Source organism: Myotis daubentonii, chromosome 16, assembly GCF_963259705.1.
Source record: "Myotis daubentonii chromosome 16, mMyoDau2.1, whole genome shotgun sequence".
NCBI classification, from domain to species: Eukaryota; Metazoa; Chordata; class Mammalia; order Chiroptera; family Vespertilionidae; genus Myotis; species Myotis daubentonii.
The window spans coordinates 44,333,166-44,348,972 of NC_081855.1; the positions used below are offsets into that span (position 1 = coordinate 44,333,166).

The window sequence follows — 15,807 nt, forward strand, 5'->3', positions numbered from 1 at the left end:
ACGCTACCAGGAGACTCCTTTAGTGGCGGATTGGGGAGGGCCGTGTCCAGGTTGTTCTAGGGCAGGGATGGCGAACCTTTGGAGCTCGGCGTGTCAGCATTTTGAAAAACCCTAACTTAACTCTGGTGCCGTGTCACATATAGACATTTTTTGATATTTGCAACCATAGTAAAACAAAGACTTATATGTTTGATATTTCTTTTATATATTTAAATGCCATTTAACAAAGAAAAATCAACCAAAAAAATGAGTTCACGTGTCACCTCTGACACGCCTGTCATAGGTTCGCCATCACTGTTCTAGAGGGAGAGGGTGGGAGAATCCCAGAGAAGACTCTAGAGCAAGCATGTCAAACTCCGCAGCCGGCAAGTTTGACATGCTTGCTCTAGGGAAGAGAGGACCACTCCTGAGCTCTGTGATTCTGCCAAGTCCTGCCTTCCTTGGAATCCTGGCTGCAGGAGGTTGGGCGTGTCACTGAATTCTTGGAGCTTGAATTTTTTGAATGGGGAACACAGTCCCTCAGGTTTGTTGGGGAAGAAGGATGAAAAGAACATACTGTCTGAGCAGTGTGCAGTATGTTACTTCAGTAAACAGTGTTCATTCATTCATTCATTCATTCAACAAGTATTGAGTGCCTTCTATGGCCTGGACTCGGTTGGAGGCGTTGGGATACAGTCGTGAACAAACCTCCCTGCCCTCCTAGAACTGTTGGGAGTCATGGCAGTGAAGAAAGCCCCTGGCCTTCCCTGGAGCCCAGTCCTCACCCAGGGAGAGTGCCCCCTGCTACCCGGGGAGGGGCTAGACATGTTCCTTTAGCGCTATCTGCCCTCTGCTGACACCTGCTGGAAGCCCAGGCCACAACAGCCCCTCCCCTAGGGTTCATAACCAAGTATTAGTATGATCCATTTTATCACAAGTACTAACCACCTTGGGCTCCAACGTGAGAAGGAACAGAGAGGTACAGGGGGACGGAGTTGGGGTGGAGGCCCAAAGGGTGAGAGCTGCCAGCTCACCCTGGCTCTCCCAATGCCCTGCAGGGAGCCGATGCTGGAGGTTTCGGGGCCCCAAGCCAGTGTGGGGCTCTCTACAGCTGTGCCGGGCAGGAGGCCTGCCTCGCCACCCGGACGCAGCCCTCTTCTTTCCTCCTCTGAGCCGCCTCGTCCTCTTCAAGGGTGCCCGCTACTATGTGCTGGCCCCAGGGGGGCTGCAGGTGGAACCCTACTACCCCCGAGGCCTGCAGGACTGGGGTGGTGTCCCTGAAGAGGTCAGCGGTGCCCTGCCCCAGCCAGACGGCTCCGTCATATTCTTCAGGGATGACCGCTACTGGCACCTGGACCAGACCAAACTGCGGGTGACTGCTTCGGGCCGCTGGGCCGCAGAGCTGCCCTGGATGGGCTGCTGGCATGTGAACTCGGGGGGCGCTCTGTTCTGAAGGCACCCCCACCTCATAGTGAACTTTGGGTGCTCTCGTGGCCAACGTGTGTCCCCTGCCCCAGGGGCAGAGCCTGTCTTGGAAGCCTCTGAGCCGCCCTGCAGAAGACCCAGCAGAGAAGCTGGTCTGCATTTGTTCTCTGGAGAATGTGGCACTCATTGTCTGGGCGCTGTTCCCCAGGACATGGAAGTGGGGCCGGGATCAACCCCAGGAGAAGCCAAAAAGGGTCCCAGACTCCACAGCCTTTTCCCCAAGGACTCTCTCTTCCCTCGGGCCTGGGGATTTTGTTTTTTCTGCTAAAGGTGCAGGTCCTGTCTATGAGGCAGCAGCACTGGGCAACCAGGGAGGCTGCAAATCTCAGCAGAGAGGTTGGGACCACTTTGCAAGACTGTTGCCTTCCCCTCAGGACCTTCCGGCTCAGTTCTTGGAGAACTGTGTCATATTTAACAGAGGCCCCGTCCCCAGAAAGCCTGGATGGGTTGGGTACGAGGGTCTCCCACCTCGAGGCCCTGAGTGGGATCAGGACCCAGAGTAGGAGGGAGACGGATGCAGTGCAGCTCTTTGTGGGAGGCTGGCATAGAGGGGTCCCCAGCTGGTGGGCCTGGAGGCACAAACCAGCCTTCTCTGGAAAAGCTTCCAGGGAGAGCAGGTGGGCATGGATGCTGGTGAGGTGGAGACTGTTCTTTCTTCTGACCAAGCCAGGACCGGCAGGCTGTGTGTGAGAGAGTGTGTGTGTGAGTGTGTGTGTGTGTGTGTGAGTGTGTGTGTGTGTGTGTGAGTGTGTGTGTGTGTGTGTGTGTGTGTGTGTGTGTGTGATGGGAAGAGGAAGCCTACCTCTCCTCAAAAAGCTAAATGTCCTTGCCCCCTCCCCTCCCCGTTCAGGCCAGATGGAGAAGCCCCAGTGGCAGGGGGAGGGCAGGGGCCTCTCTGGGCGGCCTCACTGCTGCCCGCAGGCACTGGGGGCTCTGCAGGCTCTGCAGGCTCTGCAGGCTGGGGGAGGCTTGGGTTCACAGTGGCTCCATCCTCCAGGCCACACACACAGCATTCCAGGCACTCCTCCTGGCTGGTCGGGAATAGCTGGGATTCCTACAGAAGGAACCAGCTCCCCCTGGCACTCTGCCTCCGGCCTCAGCCAGCCTCAGGGCTGTAGCATCTGGCTCTGACCCTCCCCCCTCCCACCTGCCGGGGCCGCATTTGCACCCCCAGAGCCCTCCGCACATTGACCTCAGCCAGACCGGGGCTCCAGGGGACGGGGAGAATGGCTTGGCAAAGTGCAGCCCTCAGCTTCCCACGGGCATTCCTGGCCCTGTGCCTTCATTTTTTCCTCTGCGCAGCGGGGAAAATGACCTTTGACTGCCCTTGGGTGCCTGTGTTTTTGCTCCGCCCAGTCCTTGGGGAGGCGGAGGGAGGAGGCACTACGCCTGCCCTTTTCCCTCCGGCTTGAACTTCTGCAGAAGGGAAGGCGGGTCACCTTCACCATCCTCACCAGGGCCTCCTCGCTCCCGCCTCAAGGCACTGACACTTTGCTTACGGCTTTATTGACTGATTTGAGGGAAAGAGCAGGTTTCTCAGAGGGGGCAAGGAACCCGAAGGTTAGGTTCTCTAGGGGGCGATGCCAGAAGGACCTGAAATACCCAAGAGATGAATGTGAGGCGCTGCCAGGCTGGCCAGCAGGCACTGGGTGATGCCAGGGGATGGGGGCCCCCAGGGGCACTATGGGAGGAATGGAGCTCCAGGTGACCTGGGGCTCTGCATTGGGTGGGCGACAGATGACTGGTGGCACCGTCACATGGACGGTGGGCCTGCTTGCCTGCGGGGGGCGCTCTGGGAGCGCGGCTCTGAGCAGGGGCAGCTCTGGGATGTGCTGAGAGCGCTCAGCGTCAGGGACAGGAGAAAGCTGCGGGGAGTCGGGGGTCAGGAGAGAATGGGGGGCACAGAGGCTTTAAGTGGGGGCGCTCCGGGGGCCCCCGGCAACCCCGCCCCGCCCGAAGCCCGCGCCTCACCCAGATCCGGGTGCTCCAGAATGCAGTGCGCCACGTAGGCCGGGTTGCTGTGCAGGGTCCTGCATTTCTTGCAAAAGAGGATCTCGCAGAGCTCGCAACCCCCGCCGCTCGGTGGCGGCCCCTGGGTCTGCAGCACGCACGGCTCCTCCGGGAGGTTCCGCCTCCTGCGGGCGGACACCCGGACGCTCAGGGCGCCGCGCCCGCCCCGCCCGCCGGGTCCCGGGGCGCGCCCGCCCTCACCTGTCCGCCGGGGCCGCGGGGCCACGGAGCAAGGCCAAGGGCAGGAGCCAGCCCCAGAAGCCGCTGTCCGCGCGCCGCAGCAGCGCCACCTGCTGGGCGCTGGGCTCCTGGCGCAGCGGGCTGTAGGCCACGCTTCCCCCGCGGCCCTCGGCGTCCTCCGCCTCCCGGCGCTCCGCCTCGCCCGCGGCCGCACTCTCCGGCGGCTGCCTCCCCTCGTCTTCCTCCTCCGACCCCTCGTCCTCCGCCTCCTCCTCCCGGACCCCCGGCTCCTCCGGCTCCTTCTTCCACAAGGGGGTCTTCACGCCTGCGGGCGGGAGGAGAGAAGGTCGTACCCTGACTCTTCTGTGCCCACAACCCCTCTTCCCCACCCCCACCTCCCCCAAAAAGGCACCTCAAGGATGGTGCGTACGCAGGAGCCAGCAGGACCCCAAGAGAAAGTTAGCGCGTCCTGGCTGCACCCCCACCCCACCTGATTGATTGCCCAGGTGTCTGCGCTTCCTGGGACTGAGGATTGAGACAAGGCGGTCTGCTCGCCTGTGAAATGGGAGAGTAGTGCCTCTTTCAGGGGTTGATGTGAGGCAGGTGTGAGATCGCCGAGTGCCAGGCGCCCACGCGGGCTCGGCCAGCGGGAGGCAATGAACAGGAGGCAGCCAGGAGAGTTCTGAACCCGGCACCAGTGAGGGCTCATCGCCTTCTAACTGGCTCTAGGGTGGGTGCCGTCCGTGGCCGTCAATAAACATGGCGTACTGGCTGGAATCCTAATGCGTGGCTGTTTACGTTTTGTTTTCTAGATGGGACTTCCTTCCTCCAAGCGGGCCTGGCCTTCAGGGAGCCCAGCATCGCCTGTGGAGGGTGGGTGGGCAGTGGGCACACAGCACCTCGTATGATTAGAAAAAGGGGCCGCCAATGGGCAGACCCGTTAGGAAAAAGTGTGTCTTCCTCCTTCCAGGCATGACCCCAATTGCCAGCCAGATTCAGCCGCCACTGACCCCTCTTGCTGATGTCTTTGTTCAGCTCTAAGCAGTGGCCCTTGCGGGCAGGAAGTTCCTGGGCTAACATGGAAGCAACCTGCCTGACGGGGGATGGGGGTGTCCACCCTCAGCAGCAAACACTGGCCCAGCACCCTGGTGTGCCCTGCGGGCAGCTGGACCTGGGGAGCCAGCCTTGTCATGAGAAGGGCGAGGGTGACAGAGGAGGCACAACTTCTGGGGTTTGCCCTGGAGAGGTGAAGACGACTTGCCATCGATGCCTGCCTAACCTACAGAGGTTGGAGACCAAGGGGGATCCTAATCACATTAGCATTCTAGCTCACATGTATCAAGCCCCAATTACATGCAATCACCACCCTAGACTCTCTTCATACATCATGTCCCTTCATCTTCACCACCCCCTCAGCTGGGTGAGGGATGAGGTAGGTCACGGAGGGGCCTGCGAATTTCATCTAAGGTTTTTGGAAACCTTCCAAGTTGCTGCAGAGATTCTGCCCGTTCTTGGAGCTTTGTGGTTGTGAAAGGCCAGAGCCACTGCACAGCCAGAGGGGGCTGCTGGGGACTTTGCAGGAGGAGGGGGCACTGGAAAGAAAGGTTGGGACTTTGGGTGCCGGGCCATGGAGTTTGGACGTTAGTTGCCTATGAAGTTCACAGAGGCATTTAGCAAAGGGTCCAGAGCTAAACTCATGTGTTTGGACTGTATCCCTGTGTCCCTTCCATCCCCATCCCACCGCGCTCACTAAACACCAAAGGCCACAGCCCTTCAGCACTGGGAGCCACTGCATGTCCTGATGCAGGGACTCGCGCAGAACTGACAGAGGGGGACCCACCCTGGTCCAGGCCAGAGAAGACAAAAGTCCGAATCGCAGGAGGTAAAGAAGAGGGAGCAGATACCAAGAATATTCAGGAAAGAGAAAAGAGAGGGTTTGTACCTGGATGGGTATAACCTTAAAAAGGCTGGACTTCTACTCTGGGGTTACCATGGTGATGAGCTGGTTGGTCCACCCTGTAGTCAAGATACCCTGTCCTCTGGCTCCACCCTGCCTCCAGCCCCACTTACCTTCCTTATCCATCCTTCCCAGGGCGCTGCTGCCTTCTTCGCCCGGTCAGAGCCTGGGATGAGAGGAAGTAGCAGAACCCATAGAACTTGGTCTGGTCTCCAGGGCTTCAGTTGGATCACCTGGGCGGGGCTGGAACCTCACCTGCCCATATGGTTCCACTCAGGAATCTGCCTTTTCTAGGCCTCCACCCAGATATCCCCTACCTTCCTCGTGAAACGGCATTATTGAAAGACAGCAGAGGGTGGGTTCAAACCTAGCTCCAGCACATAAATATATTTATTTTATTTTTTGTTAATCCTCACCCGAGGATATTTTTCCATTGATTTTTAGGGAGAGTGGAGGAGAGAGGGAAAGACAGAGAGAAACAGCGATGTGAGAGAAACACATCGATTGGTTGCCTCCAACCAGGGCCAGGGCCCAAGGAGCCTGCAACCAAGGTACGTGCCCTTAACCAGGATTGAACCTGGGACCCTTTGGTCCACAGGCCGATGCTCTATCCACTGAACCAAACAGGCTAGGGCTCTAGCACATAAATATAAAAGGTGTCTGGCTCCGTGGATAGGCCTGCAGACTGAAGGGTCCCAGTTTGATTCTGGTCAAGGGCAAATGCCAGGGTTGTGGGCTTAATCCCCAGTAGGGGGTGTGCAGGAAGCAGCCAATCAATGATTCTGTCTTATCATTGATGTTTCTATCTCTCACTCCTCTCTGAAATCAATTATATATATATATATATATATATATATATATATACTTAAAGATGCCTGGTCTTCAACATGTTCTCTCTCTGACCCTCTGTCTCCTCATCTGTAAACCAGATGTTGTGGTACAGTACCACTTTACCTGGCCCACAGAGCACTGCTTATTGTATCATTATTTTCTCTCCTCCCCTTTCTGTTCTGTCCCTATCCTTCCTCAGCCCTGCATCCCACTTCACCCACAGCCAGCTCACTGCCCCAGCTCAGGGGAAACCCAGCTGCCTGGCGTGAGGACATTCAACCCCGCTGAGAGGATCATATAAGCAAGGAACTAGGCCAGGGGTGGGCAAACTTTTTGACTCGAGGGCCACAATGGGTTCTTAAACTGGACCGGAGGGCCGGAACAAAAGCATGGATGGAGTGTTTGTGTGAACTAGTATAAATTCAAAGTAAACATCATTACATAAAAGGGTACGGTCTTTTTTTTTTTTAGTTTTATTCATTTCAAACGGGCCGGATTCCGCCCGCGGGCCGTAGTTTGCCCACGGCTGCTTTAGACTCTGTCACCGTGTGTATTCATCTCCATCCTACAGTGCTCACTAACCACCGCGGCACCCCCTGGCCCTTCCCTGCCCCCCATGCCCCAGAAGCCTCCACCGTGTTCAACCCCACTTTTCCTCCCTGTTCCAGCTCCAGGGCGGGCTCTGCAGGGCAGTCCTTGCCAGCCAGGAAGAGTTAACAAGGAGTGTTTGTAGCAGCCGCTGTCTCCAAGGAGAGGAGAGAAGAAAGGAGGGTGGAGAGGCCAGGCCAGGCTCCATTGAGGTCCGGCTGGCGGTGGGGGGTGGGAGGCAGCCAGCGGGACCTGTCCAGCCCTGGAGGGGAGACAGGAGTGTCCTCACTTCCATCTGTCCTGGCAGGTGGCGAACTCTGGGTCCACTGGGCAGCCCAAGAGTGAGGTTGCTGCAGGGCCACCAAGTAGGGAAGGTCCTGGCAGGGACTGAGGGATGCGGGAGGGGGCGGGACCTGGCCAGCCTGGGGGAGGCGGCTGAAGCCAGTGGCAAGTGGCAGAACCTGAAATCCGAGGCTCTCCCAGGGTAGGAGGGGAACCGGGAGTCAGGGAGAACCAGCCAAGACACAGCAGGTGGCAGGAGTGAAGACAAAGAGCAGGACAGAAGAGGTGCCCACCTCCTCCTCCGCCGAGGGTCAAGCCATGTCCCAGCGTGGGGGACGCGGGAGGAGGCCTGGGACCCCAGGGCCTTCGGTGTGCAGCATCCGGCCCTTTAAGTCCAGCGAGCAGTACCTGGAAGCCATGAAGGAGGACCTGGCCGAGTGGCTCCGGGATCTCTATGGGCTGGACATCAGTGCTGCCAACTTCCTGCAGGTGCTGGAGACGGGCCTGGTGCTGTGCCGGCATGCCAACGCCATCACCGAGGCTGCCCTGGCCTTCCTGGCTGCGGCACCTGCCCGAGCCCGCAGGATTCCCGTGCCGCGGGCCGGGGTGTCCTGCAATGGGGCTGCCCAGCCAGGCACCTTCCAGGCCCGGGACAACGTCTCCAACTTCATCGAGTGGTGTCGCAAGGAGATGGGCATCCAAGGTACCCCCCCGGCCCTCCCCTTCCCAGACCCTTACCTTGCTGGGCGCCCCCCTCCTCTCCGAGGCCCAGGCTGCACTGAGGGCCAACAGCCAGGGCCCTCCTTCCAGATTTGCTTGGGCCAGCTCATCCCTTTCATCCTTCCGTTTCCCCATCTCATAGTAAATCCTCGGTAAAGAAAGGTGTTCGTTGAATGATTCATTCATTCAACAAACACATGCTGAGTCCCTATCTCCTTTGTGTGAAGCGCCGAGGACGGAGAGCTCTGATCCCCAGTTCCAAGGAGTTCAGGGTCTAGGAATGGAGGCGGATGAGTGAGCAGACACATACATGACAGCCCATTGTGATAAAAGCTCGGGAGAGGGGTGTGAGCGCCGGGGAGGGAACAGCTACCTGGTGAGGTGGAAGGTGGGGGCAGAGAGAGGCCGCATGGAAGAAGGAAGTGTGAGCTGCGTCTTGAGGCACGGAGTTTGGGGGAAAGCAGGGGACCAGCAGGGGCAGCACCGTTTGGTGTCTGGGAGAAGCTGCTGTGGGTGAAGGCCCAGGCGGGCGAGGTGCTGAGAGAACAGCGGAGGAAGCATCGGGCATTAGGGAGGGGCCGGTCGTGCTGGGGCTTGTGAGACTCAGCGGAGTGAGTGTCGGGGTCCCTCATCTCCTGGGCCTGGGACCAGCAGTGGGAGGGAGCTGGACGTTGTGCCATCCTCCAGGCCAAAGGCGGCGGGTGTGAGGCAGAGGGGAGGGTTAGGCCGGGCTCCTGGCTGATGGCAAGGCAGTGAGGGGCAGGGTTGGAGGGGTGAGCAAGGCTAGGGTTTTATTGAGCACTTACTATGTTCTGGGCTGTGTCTGCAAACATAACCATCCCATGGAATAGACTATATCCCCATTTTACAGAAGAGAAGACTGAGGGCTCAGGGACTAGCCCAAGGTCACGCAGCTGGCGGGTGGGAGTGTTAAGGATCCCTGGCGGTCAGGCTCCCAGCCCCGTACTCAGCCCTGCCTCGTGACACCTGGGCTGGAGGTAGAGGATGAGATGCCTGGAGGCTACTGGAGGTCAGAGGAGGGAGCAGAACAAACGGCTTCTTGCTTCTGGACTCAGCCGTCTCACGGGCAGGCCCCAGGGTCCTGTGCTTGGCTGGGTCACTTCTTCCCACCCCCACCCTGCCCTCCCCTGTGACAGGAGCCACCCTGTCTGCACTCAGTGCCGGACCGATTCTGCCCAGACGCTTCGCGGGGGCTGGTGCCAACTGGGATCCTCGGACCCCGGCTTCCCACCGCCTGGCTCCGGAAAGGCCAGCGGGCTCAGGCGGCCGACCCACCCCTCCCCCTCCCCCTCCCCTTCCCCCTCCCCCTCCCCAGAGGTGCTCATGTTCGAGACGGAGGACTTGGTGCTGCGCAAGAACGTCAAGAGCGTGGTGCTGTGTTTGCTGGAGCTGGGCCGCCGGGCCTGGCGCTTCGGGGTGGCGGCGCCCACCCTGGTGCAGCTGGAGGAGGAGATCGACGAGGAGCTGCGGCGGGAGCTGGCCCTGCCCCCGCCCGACCCCCCGCCGCCCGCGCCGCCCCGGCGCCGGCCCTGCCACTTCCGCAACCTGGACCGGATGGTGAGGGCTCGGGACTCGCCCTCAAGGCCCCGCCTTCCTTCGCCCCGCCCTCCCCTCCCCTCCCCTCCCCTCCCCTCCCCTCCCCTCCCCTCCCCTCCCCTCCCCTCCCCTCCCCTCCCCTCCCCTCCCCCTTCTCCCCTCCCCTCCCCTCTCCCGTCTCCTACTCCTGTCCCCTCTGGGCCACCCCCTTTTTGAACTCCTGTTCCCACCCCACACTAATCCACAGAGTGGGTTTACGTCTCAATCCTAATCACAGATAGTAGTAGCTAAGCCTCAATTACGTTTTTATTAGAAATCCAGTATTCTACACCTCGCTCATGTAACCCCCGAGAGATGGTTTTTAAGAACACAGTCCCTGGCACCATCTCTGACACCTGGGATCAAGTCTGAGTTCGCTGCTTTGCAGCTGTGTGACGTTGGGCAGGTATTTAACCTCTCTGTGCCTGCGTTGCCTTCCTGTCGCGTGGGGCAGTAACAGTACCTGGCTTCTACGACTGGCATGAGTATTAGATCCGAAAGTGCATATGAAGGGTTCGGCGTGCTGAGGGCGCCTGCCATCGGAGTCAGCTCTTACTGTGTTAGCCCCGTTCTCCCGCCGAGGAATTGGGGTCCGGGAGGTCCCTTAACTGGCCAGAGCTTATGACACAGTGGAGGCAGGACTCCGACCCTGCTAGCGCCTGTCAGATTCCAAGGCCCACCTTCTTCACCATTCCACTCCACCACCCCCATCAGCTGACCACGTGGGCGCTGGGCCATAGGTGACCACTCCAGGTCTTGTTCTCGCTGGTTCGTTAAAAGTCTTCCCTACTCACTTCTCAGCCCCCAGCCCTGACCTCAGCAGAAGCCTTGGGCTGGCTCTGGGGAGAGGAAGCCCCCCCCCCGCCCCCATTGGGCTGAGCTTGGCATGGGTGGTGGGGAGCTTGGGCACATGTGCAGAAGGAGGGCTGAGCCCATGCCCACTGCCCACAGGTTCAGAACCTCGTGAGCCACTGCACATGCCCAGTTCAGTTCTCCATGGTCAAGGTGTCCGAGGGGAAGTACCGTGTGGGGGACTCCAACACCCTCATCTTCATCCGGGTAAGTGCTGGGGTGAAGGGCCCAGGGTCAGCAGACTAGGATTTCCCTCCATGGGACCCTGCCCGGGCCTGAGGGCTAGAATAGGAAGTCACCGTTCAGCCCAGCGTATCAGGTCTTGAGGCTTGCTTCCTCTCCCTGGAAATATTCCAGAAGATTCCTCACAAAGGTGGCAAGCCTATCCCCTGCTTCCACTGGGGCAGCCAGAACCACCCCCACCATCTGCCTCCAACTTAGCCTGATTCTGAGGGGTCCCAGGCAGAAGTGAGGTATGAAGGGCCCTCCCAGCTTCTATCACCGCCACTCCACCCACAGGCCTGGTCAGAGCAAGGGGCTTGAGAACCCCAAGTTTGTGTCCAGTGCACGGCCCAGCCACAGGGACCTCAGAGTTCACCCCTCAGGTGCCTGGCTTGGTACCTTCTGCACTGTGAGCAGTAGGACAAGCTGAAATGTGCCTCCGGCTCCCTCCCCCACGCTCCATACCTGGCTGACCCTCTGTAGAAACAGTCTGTACCTAGGGGGGTGGCCTGCAGCTCAGGGACATGGCCAAGCCCTTTAGGGCACAGGCCACAGCTGGGGACAGAGCCAGCTCCCTAAGCCCTCACCCAGGCCCTGAGCCAACAGCCCTGTGAAGTAGGCTGGGGACAGGAATTGTGGCCCCACTTTCCAACGGAGGAAATGGAGGCCTAGAGAGACTGTGTGACCGAGTGGAGTGGGCAGAGTCCCCCGGGTTCTTTGACACACGCTGCAGAGCCAGGGCCCCGTTTCTAATACAGTGGGGCCTTGACTTACGAGTTTAATTATTTCCGTGACGGAACTCATAACTCAAATTACTCGTTTGTCAAATCACTGTGACGTTCGCTGTGCCAACTAGCGGTAGGGTATCTGAAGCTGGCTCGTAACCCAAATTTTTTTGAGCTTGCAACTCAAAGCAAAAAATCGGCCGAGAGACGGCTCATATCTCAAAAAAACTCGTTAGTCGGGGCACTCGTAAGTCAAGGCCCCACTGTACAAGCATGCGCAGGGGGAATCCTTTACCGTGAAGGGAGAGGAGAGGGCTCTGCGCCAGACAGCACAATGCTTGTGCGATGCCTGGTTTCATTGTGGGACAACTTTCTGTTTGACCTGCCTCCACCCTTGACAACATGTGTCATCTGATGCCCATCACAGAGGAGACTCGGGTGGCAAAATATGCATACACTCAACTACAAGGATATATTTGCATGTGTACATGGGTGGGGCGTGTGCTGGGAACCGGCAGGCTGGTCCAGAAAGAGGGCACACTCTCCATTTTGTCCTCTACCTTATACTTGCCCCCCTGCAGGTCCTCCGGAACCACGTGATGGTGCGTGTCGGGGGCGGCTGGGACACCCTGGGCCATTATCTGGACAAACACGACCCCTGCAGGTGTACCTCCCTCTGTGAGTCCCTTGCGAGTCCCCTCCCTGCGCTCTGGGCTGGGAGGCTGGAAGTGGGAGGTAGGTATGAACTCCAGGGGCAAGAGCTGTGTGGGGTGCAGGAGGGGGATATGGAGAAAAGAAGATGCTATAGAAGGTACAGGTGTGGTGCCCCCTCAGCTCCAGAAAGCAAGCTGAGCAGGCATAGGTGCGATACCAATTCCAGCCACAAGATGGCGCCAAACACAGAGAATCAGCATTTGGTCAGGGTGCATCTTGGCAGGGCTTAGGTCTGGCTGTGATGTCCACAGCGGTGGCACCAAGCATGACCTGGAGGGGTCTTTAGTCCTCCAGTAATCCCCACCAGCACCTCCAGCCCCCTAATAAGCATTCATTCTACGTAAAATATGTGAACTTGCAATACAAATGCCGCTTTATATAAGTCCCCTGCTGAGCCCTCGCACCGGATTTCATCCCCTGAACCCCTATAAGAACATTCTGGCACTGGTGCTGTCCCTGCCCCGGTAGGTCCCACTGTCTCTAATGTGGGGCGTGGAGTGTGGAACAGCTGTGGCGAGAGCCAGCAGCAGGAATGTCATCCTTTCCTCCCCTGCTCTCTGGGGGGCTGTGTTGGTAGCACACAAGCCAGGCAGCTTCCTGAAGCCCCCGGTCCCACCGGTGCAGCACGAAGTGAGGGTGCTGGATGAGCCCTGGCAGCCACAGCCTACGATGACCATCAGCCGCTCTCAGAGCCCACTGCCCCCCGTGGACTGGAAGACATACACCTCTTCAGGCCGGAAGCTGAGGCCCCCCGTCTCCTCCCCAACACCTCGCAGTGAACGGTGAGCAGGGGCAGGGGTCCTCAGAGAGACACCACCACTCTTGAGGTACAGGGGAGGGACAGCAGGGCCTCTTTCTCCTTTGGGTCCCACATTCTCAGAGGCCACCCCACCCCAAGATGAAGGGAATGAGTCTCTTGGCAGTACCCTCACCCCAACAAGACCTCAGGTGTTCAGAACCAAAAAAGCACCCAAGACCTTTGGGATTATCTAGTTACTTCATGTGCTCCCATTTCACAGATGAGGAAGCTGAGGCCCATAAAAGGAACAGGATTACGCAAGGCCTTGCTGCCATTTCATGGTAGAGCAGACACTAAGACTCCCCTGCCACCTAAGACTGGTGACCTGTAGTTGCTGGGTTTGAAGTAACCCAGGGTGCAGACCAGGCTGCTTTCTACCTGCTTCAAGGGAATGATGGAGAATAAAGTTAAACGGTATCTGCCATAAGGAATATCCTTGGACAGACACAGAGAGAGAGGGAACATCTGTTTCCTTCCACATGAAGTCTGGCCCCCTTGGAGTTCTGGTTGGGGAAAGGCCAGCCCTTCCCAGAGCCAGGGGGCTGGATTAGGCGACCCTGACAGCCTTATGATTCTCCCTTTCAGGCGCCAGGAGAAGCCACCCGCCCCACCTGAGAGGCAGCTGCCAGCTGGGCACAGCTCACCCAGCCCCCAATCCTCACCCACCCCCAGGGGCCGAGACCCACAGTGCACCTCCTCAGGGAAGAGGGAGGACAGACACCCCCCTGAGCTCCCCAGGGGAAGGACTCCTACATCTTGGGTTCATGAGGAGACAGACAGCTGGAGAACCCATCCCAGGACCCCCACCCCCCAGAGACTCCGAGCCCCTGAGGCTGCTGCCAAGGGGACCCCAGCAGGAGGACCATCTCCCCTGCCTCGTTACGCCAGTTCGTCAGCCAAGCCCATGGGCCCCAGGAAGCCGCCTCGGGGTGATGCTCCCTCCCAGCTCAGGGAGCCAGTGTCCGTCCGTTCTCCATCCCCCGTTAAAGGGCCCACCAAGATCCCTGTCCAGCTGGCCCCTGCCCGACCTCCCACTCCAGGAGGAAGCTTTCCAGGTACTGAAAGTGGAGGTCTTACAACAGAACTGGAGAGAAGCGCCATACCACCAGGGGCTGCCACTGGAGTCCGGGCTGGGTCCAGTCGTGGGGACTGCTCTGTGGAAGGAAGGCAAGGGGTCCAGAAGCTGGACGTCTGGGTGACAGCGGAAGCCGGAGAGTCCCGGGGCCTGGACACGCCCCTGACCTTGGGTGGGATCAAGAAGCCAGCCATCTGCCATAGCCTTGAGGAGGAGCTTTTGGCCAACATGAAGCTGCTAGAGGTGGGGACTGCCCACCCCCAGGGCCCAGGTTCTGGGCTCATCCCTCGCAGTGGAGTCTACGTCCCCAGCCTGGGTGGGCGGTGGCCTGAGCCTGGGGGTCCTTATGACAAAGTCATCCAAGAACTGGCTCAGGGCCCTCCACCCCTCATTAAAGTGGACCTGGGTGCCTGGAAGGCTGCCCCTCCAGGCTCCCCTAAGCTGGCAGTTACCACAGGCCCAGGAAGCCCAAAGGGGAAACTGGGAGCCAGAGAGAGTGGGCCAAGGACAAAGGCAGCCCTGGGTGCCAAGGACACCAGGATGAGGAAGGTCCCAGCTCCAGGAGGGCAGGACTGCTCAGCCCCTCCTGTGTCTGCCAGCCTGGAAGCCCCCACACCTTCGCCCTTGGACCCCAATTCTGACAAAGCCAAGGCGCGTCCAGGCAGGGGCCAGAGAACACTGCGGAAGCCCCGAAGAGTACCATCTATCTACAAGCTGAAGCTGAGGCTCAGACTCCGGCCCCGGAGAGACCACAGGCCTGAGGAGCGTCCTTCGCGAATCCCCAAGCCCCTGGCCTACCTCCGCTTGGGTCCAGCCAGGGCGCCCCCAAGTGGCAGGCTGGAAAGAGTGTCAGCGCTGGGTGGGAAGGGAGGGGAGGCAGCCCTGGTGGATGGAGCCTGGGCGGGGCAGAAAGAGGAAGGAAAGGAGGAGAAAGAGGCAGCCCTTCCACTGGAGAGCAGACCCCCACGTTCGGAGAGCCTGGGGCCTCAGCAGCTGGATCCGCTCCCACCCGAGGAGGAGTCCTGGGTCTAAGGAGGGGCTTCTCATCCCAGAGCCGGTGAAAAGAATGCCCAGGTAGCCACTGGAATCCCAGCCGCAGGAACAGAAGGAAGGGCCCCTCACCTCGATACAGGGCCTTGGCCAGGAGACAGATAGAGCATCAGTCAGCTCAGACTAGCAAACGGGACAGCCCATCATCTCCATTCCAACTCCAGAATTGGGGTAGGGGCAGTGGGGCCACCCTATACCTTATCACCCTCCCCCAGAACAGCTCCCCAAACTCCTGTCCTTAGGCCATGCCCACTGTTTCCACAATTCTTATGTTATTAAACACAGGTGGGTCTGTCCTGGAGTCTCCAGCTTGAGTCGCTCTCTCTAGGGCTGTAGTGAGGCAGGAAAGTGTAGCTTCAAACATTCTCCCACCGGAGGGAAGAGGATCAGGGAGGGAGCTGGGGTGAGAGAGCTAGTCTTTCTCTCCTGAGGTTCAGCCAACCTCGCCCCCAGACAGCCCATCTCCTGGAGGTGGCTGGTGCGTCAGCACCATGGACAGGGACAACGGCCACCAACACAGGCTCCTGTGAGACTTCAAAGCTGGGCTCTGGGGCTTGGGGACTGAGATCCCTAGAGTCAGGAGGGCTGGTTAACATATCGACACCCGTGAAGTTATGACAGAGGGATCACAGAGGCTCAGCGGTGAGCGAGGCAGACACAGAGGCAGAAACTGGGACTGAGTCCAGTTATGCAAGTTGTCCTGAGTGGCAGAGGGTTTTGATCAGTGGGAAGGCTCAGGGGT

At 59.2% G+C, this 15,807-nt stretch overlaps 2 protein-coding genes across 10 annotated transcripts in view; one reads left to right on the forward strand and one right to left on the reverse strand.

Annotated features, from left to right (window-relative positions):
* Positions 1–15,355, forward strand: part of LOC132218787 (matrix metalloproteinase-28) — a 38,204-nt gene extending 22,849 nt beyond the window's left edge. For 2 of the 9 annotated variants that reach the window (XM_059670495.1, XM_059670494.1), the window contains 6 exons: positions 7,802–8,015; positions 9,369–9,610; positions 10,580–10,687; positions 12,009–12,105; positions 12,719–12,923; positions 13,526–15,355. In XM_059670495.1, coding sequence (XP_059526478.1) covers positions 7,802–8,015; positions 9,369–9,610; positions 10,580–10,687; positions 12,009–12,105; positions 12,719–12,923; positions 13,526–15,047 — 2,388 coding nt within the window. In that variant the 3' untranslated portion in view covers positions 15,048–15,355. Of the gene's footprint in view, positions 1–389; positions 959–1,037; positions 1,836–7,801; positions 8,016–9,368; positions 9,611–10,579; positions 10,688–12,008; positions 12,106–12,718; positions 12,924–13,525 lie in introns of those variants that run through there. The other 7 variants (XM_059670496.1, XM_059670498.1, XM_059670503.1 and 4 more) reach the window with 7 other exon arrangements.
* C16H17orf50 (chromosome 16 C17orf50 homolog) lies at positions 3,347–4,734 on the reverse strand. Its single transcript, XM_059669754.1, has 3 exons — positions 4,665–4,734; positions 3,676–3,979; positions 3,347–3,599 (listed from the first exon to the last, which is right to left on the reverse strand). The coding sequence occupies exons 1-3, from the start codon at positions 4,732–4,734 to the stop codon at positions 3,347–3,349; spliced, it is 627 nt and encodes a 208-aa protein (XP_059525737.1).
* Positions 15,356–15,807: the final 452 nt, after the last annotated feature.

Coding starts and splice junctions, on each gene's coding strand:
- C16H17orf50 (XM_059669754.1), bottom strand. CDS start 4,734: ATGTTAGCCCAGGAACTTCCTGCCCGCAAGGGCCACTGCTTAGAGCTG. Junction 3,980..4,664: donor CAAAGACATCAGCAAGAGGG/GTCAGTGGCGGC, acceptor TCCCGCCCGCAG/GCGTGAAGACCCCCTTGTGG. Junction 3,600..3,675: donor CCCGCGGCCCCGGCGGACAG/GTGAGGGCGGGC, acceptor GTCCGCCCGCAG/GAGGCGGAACCTCCCGGAGG.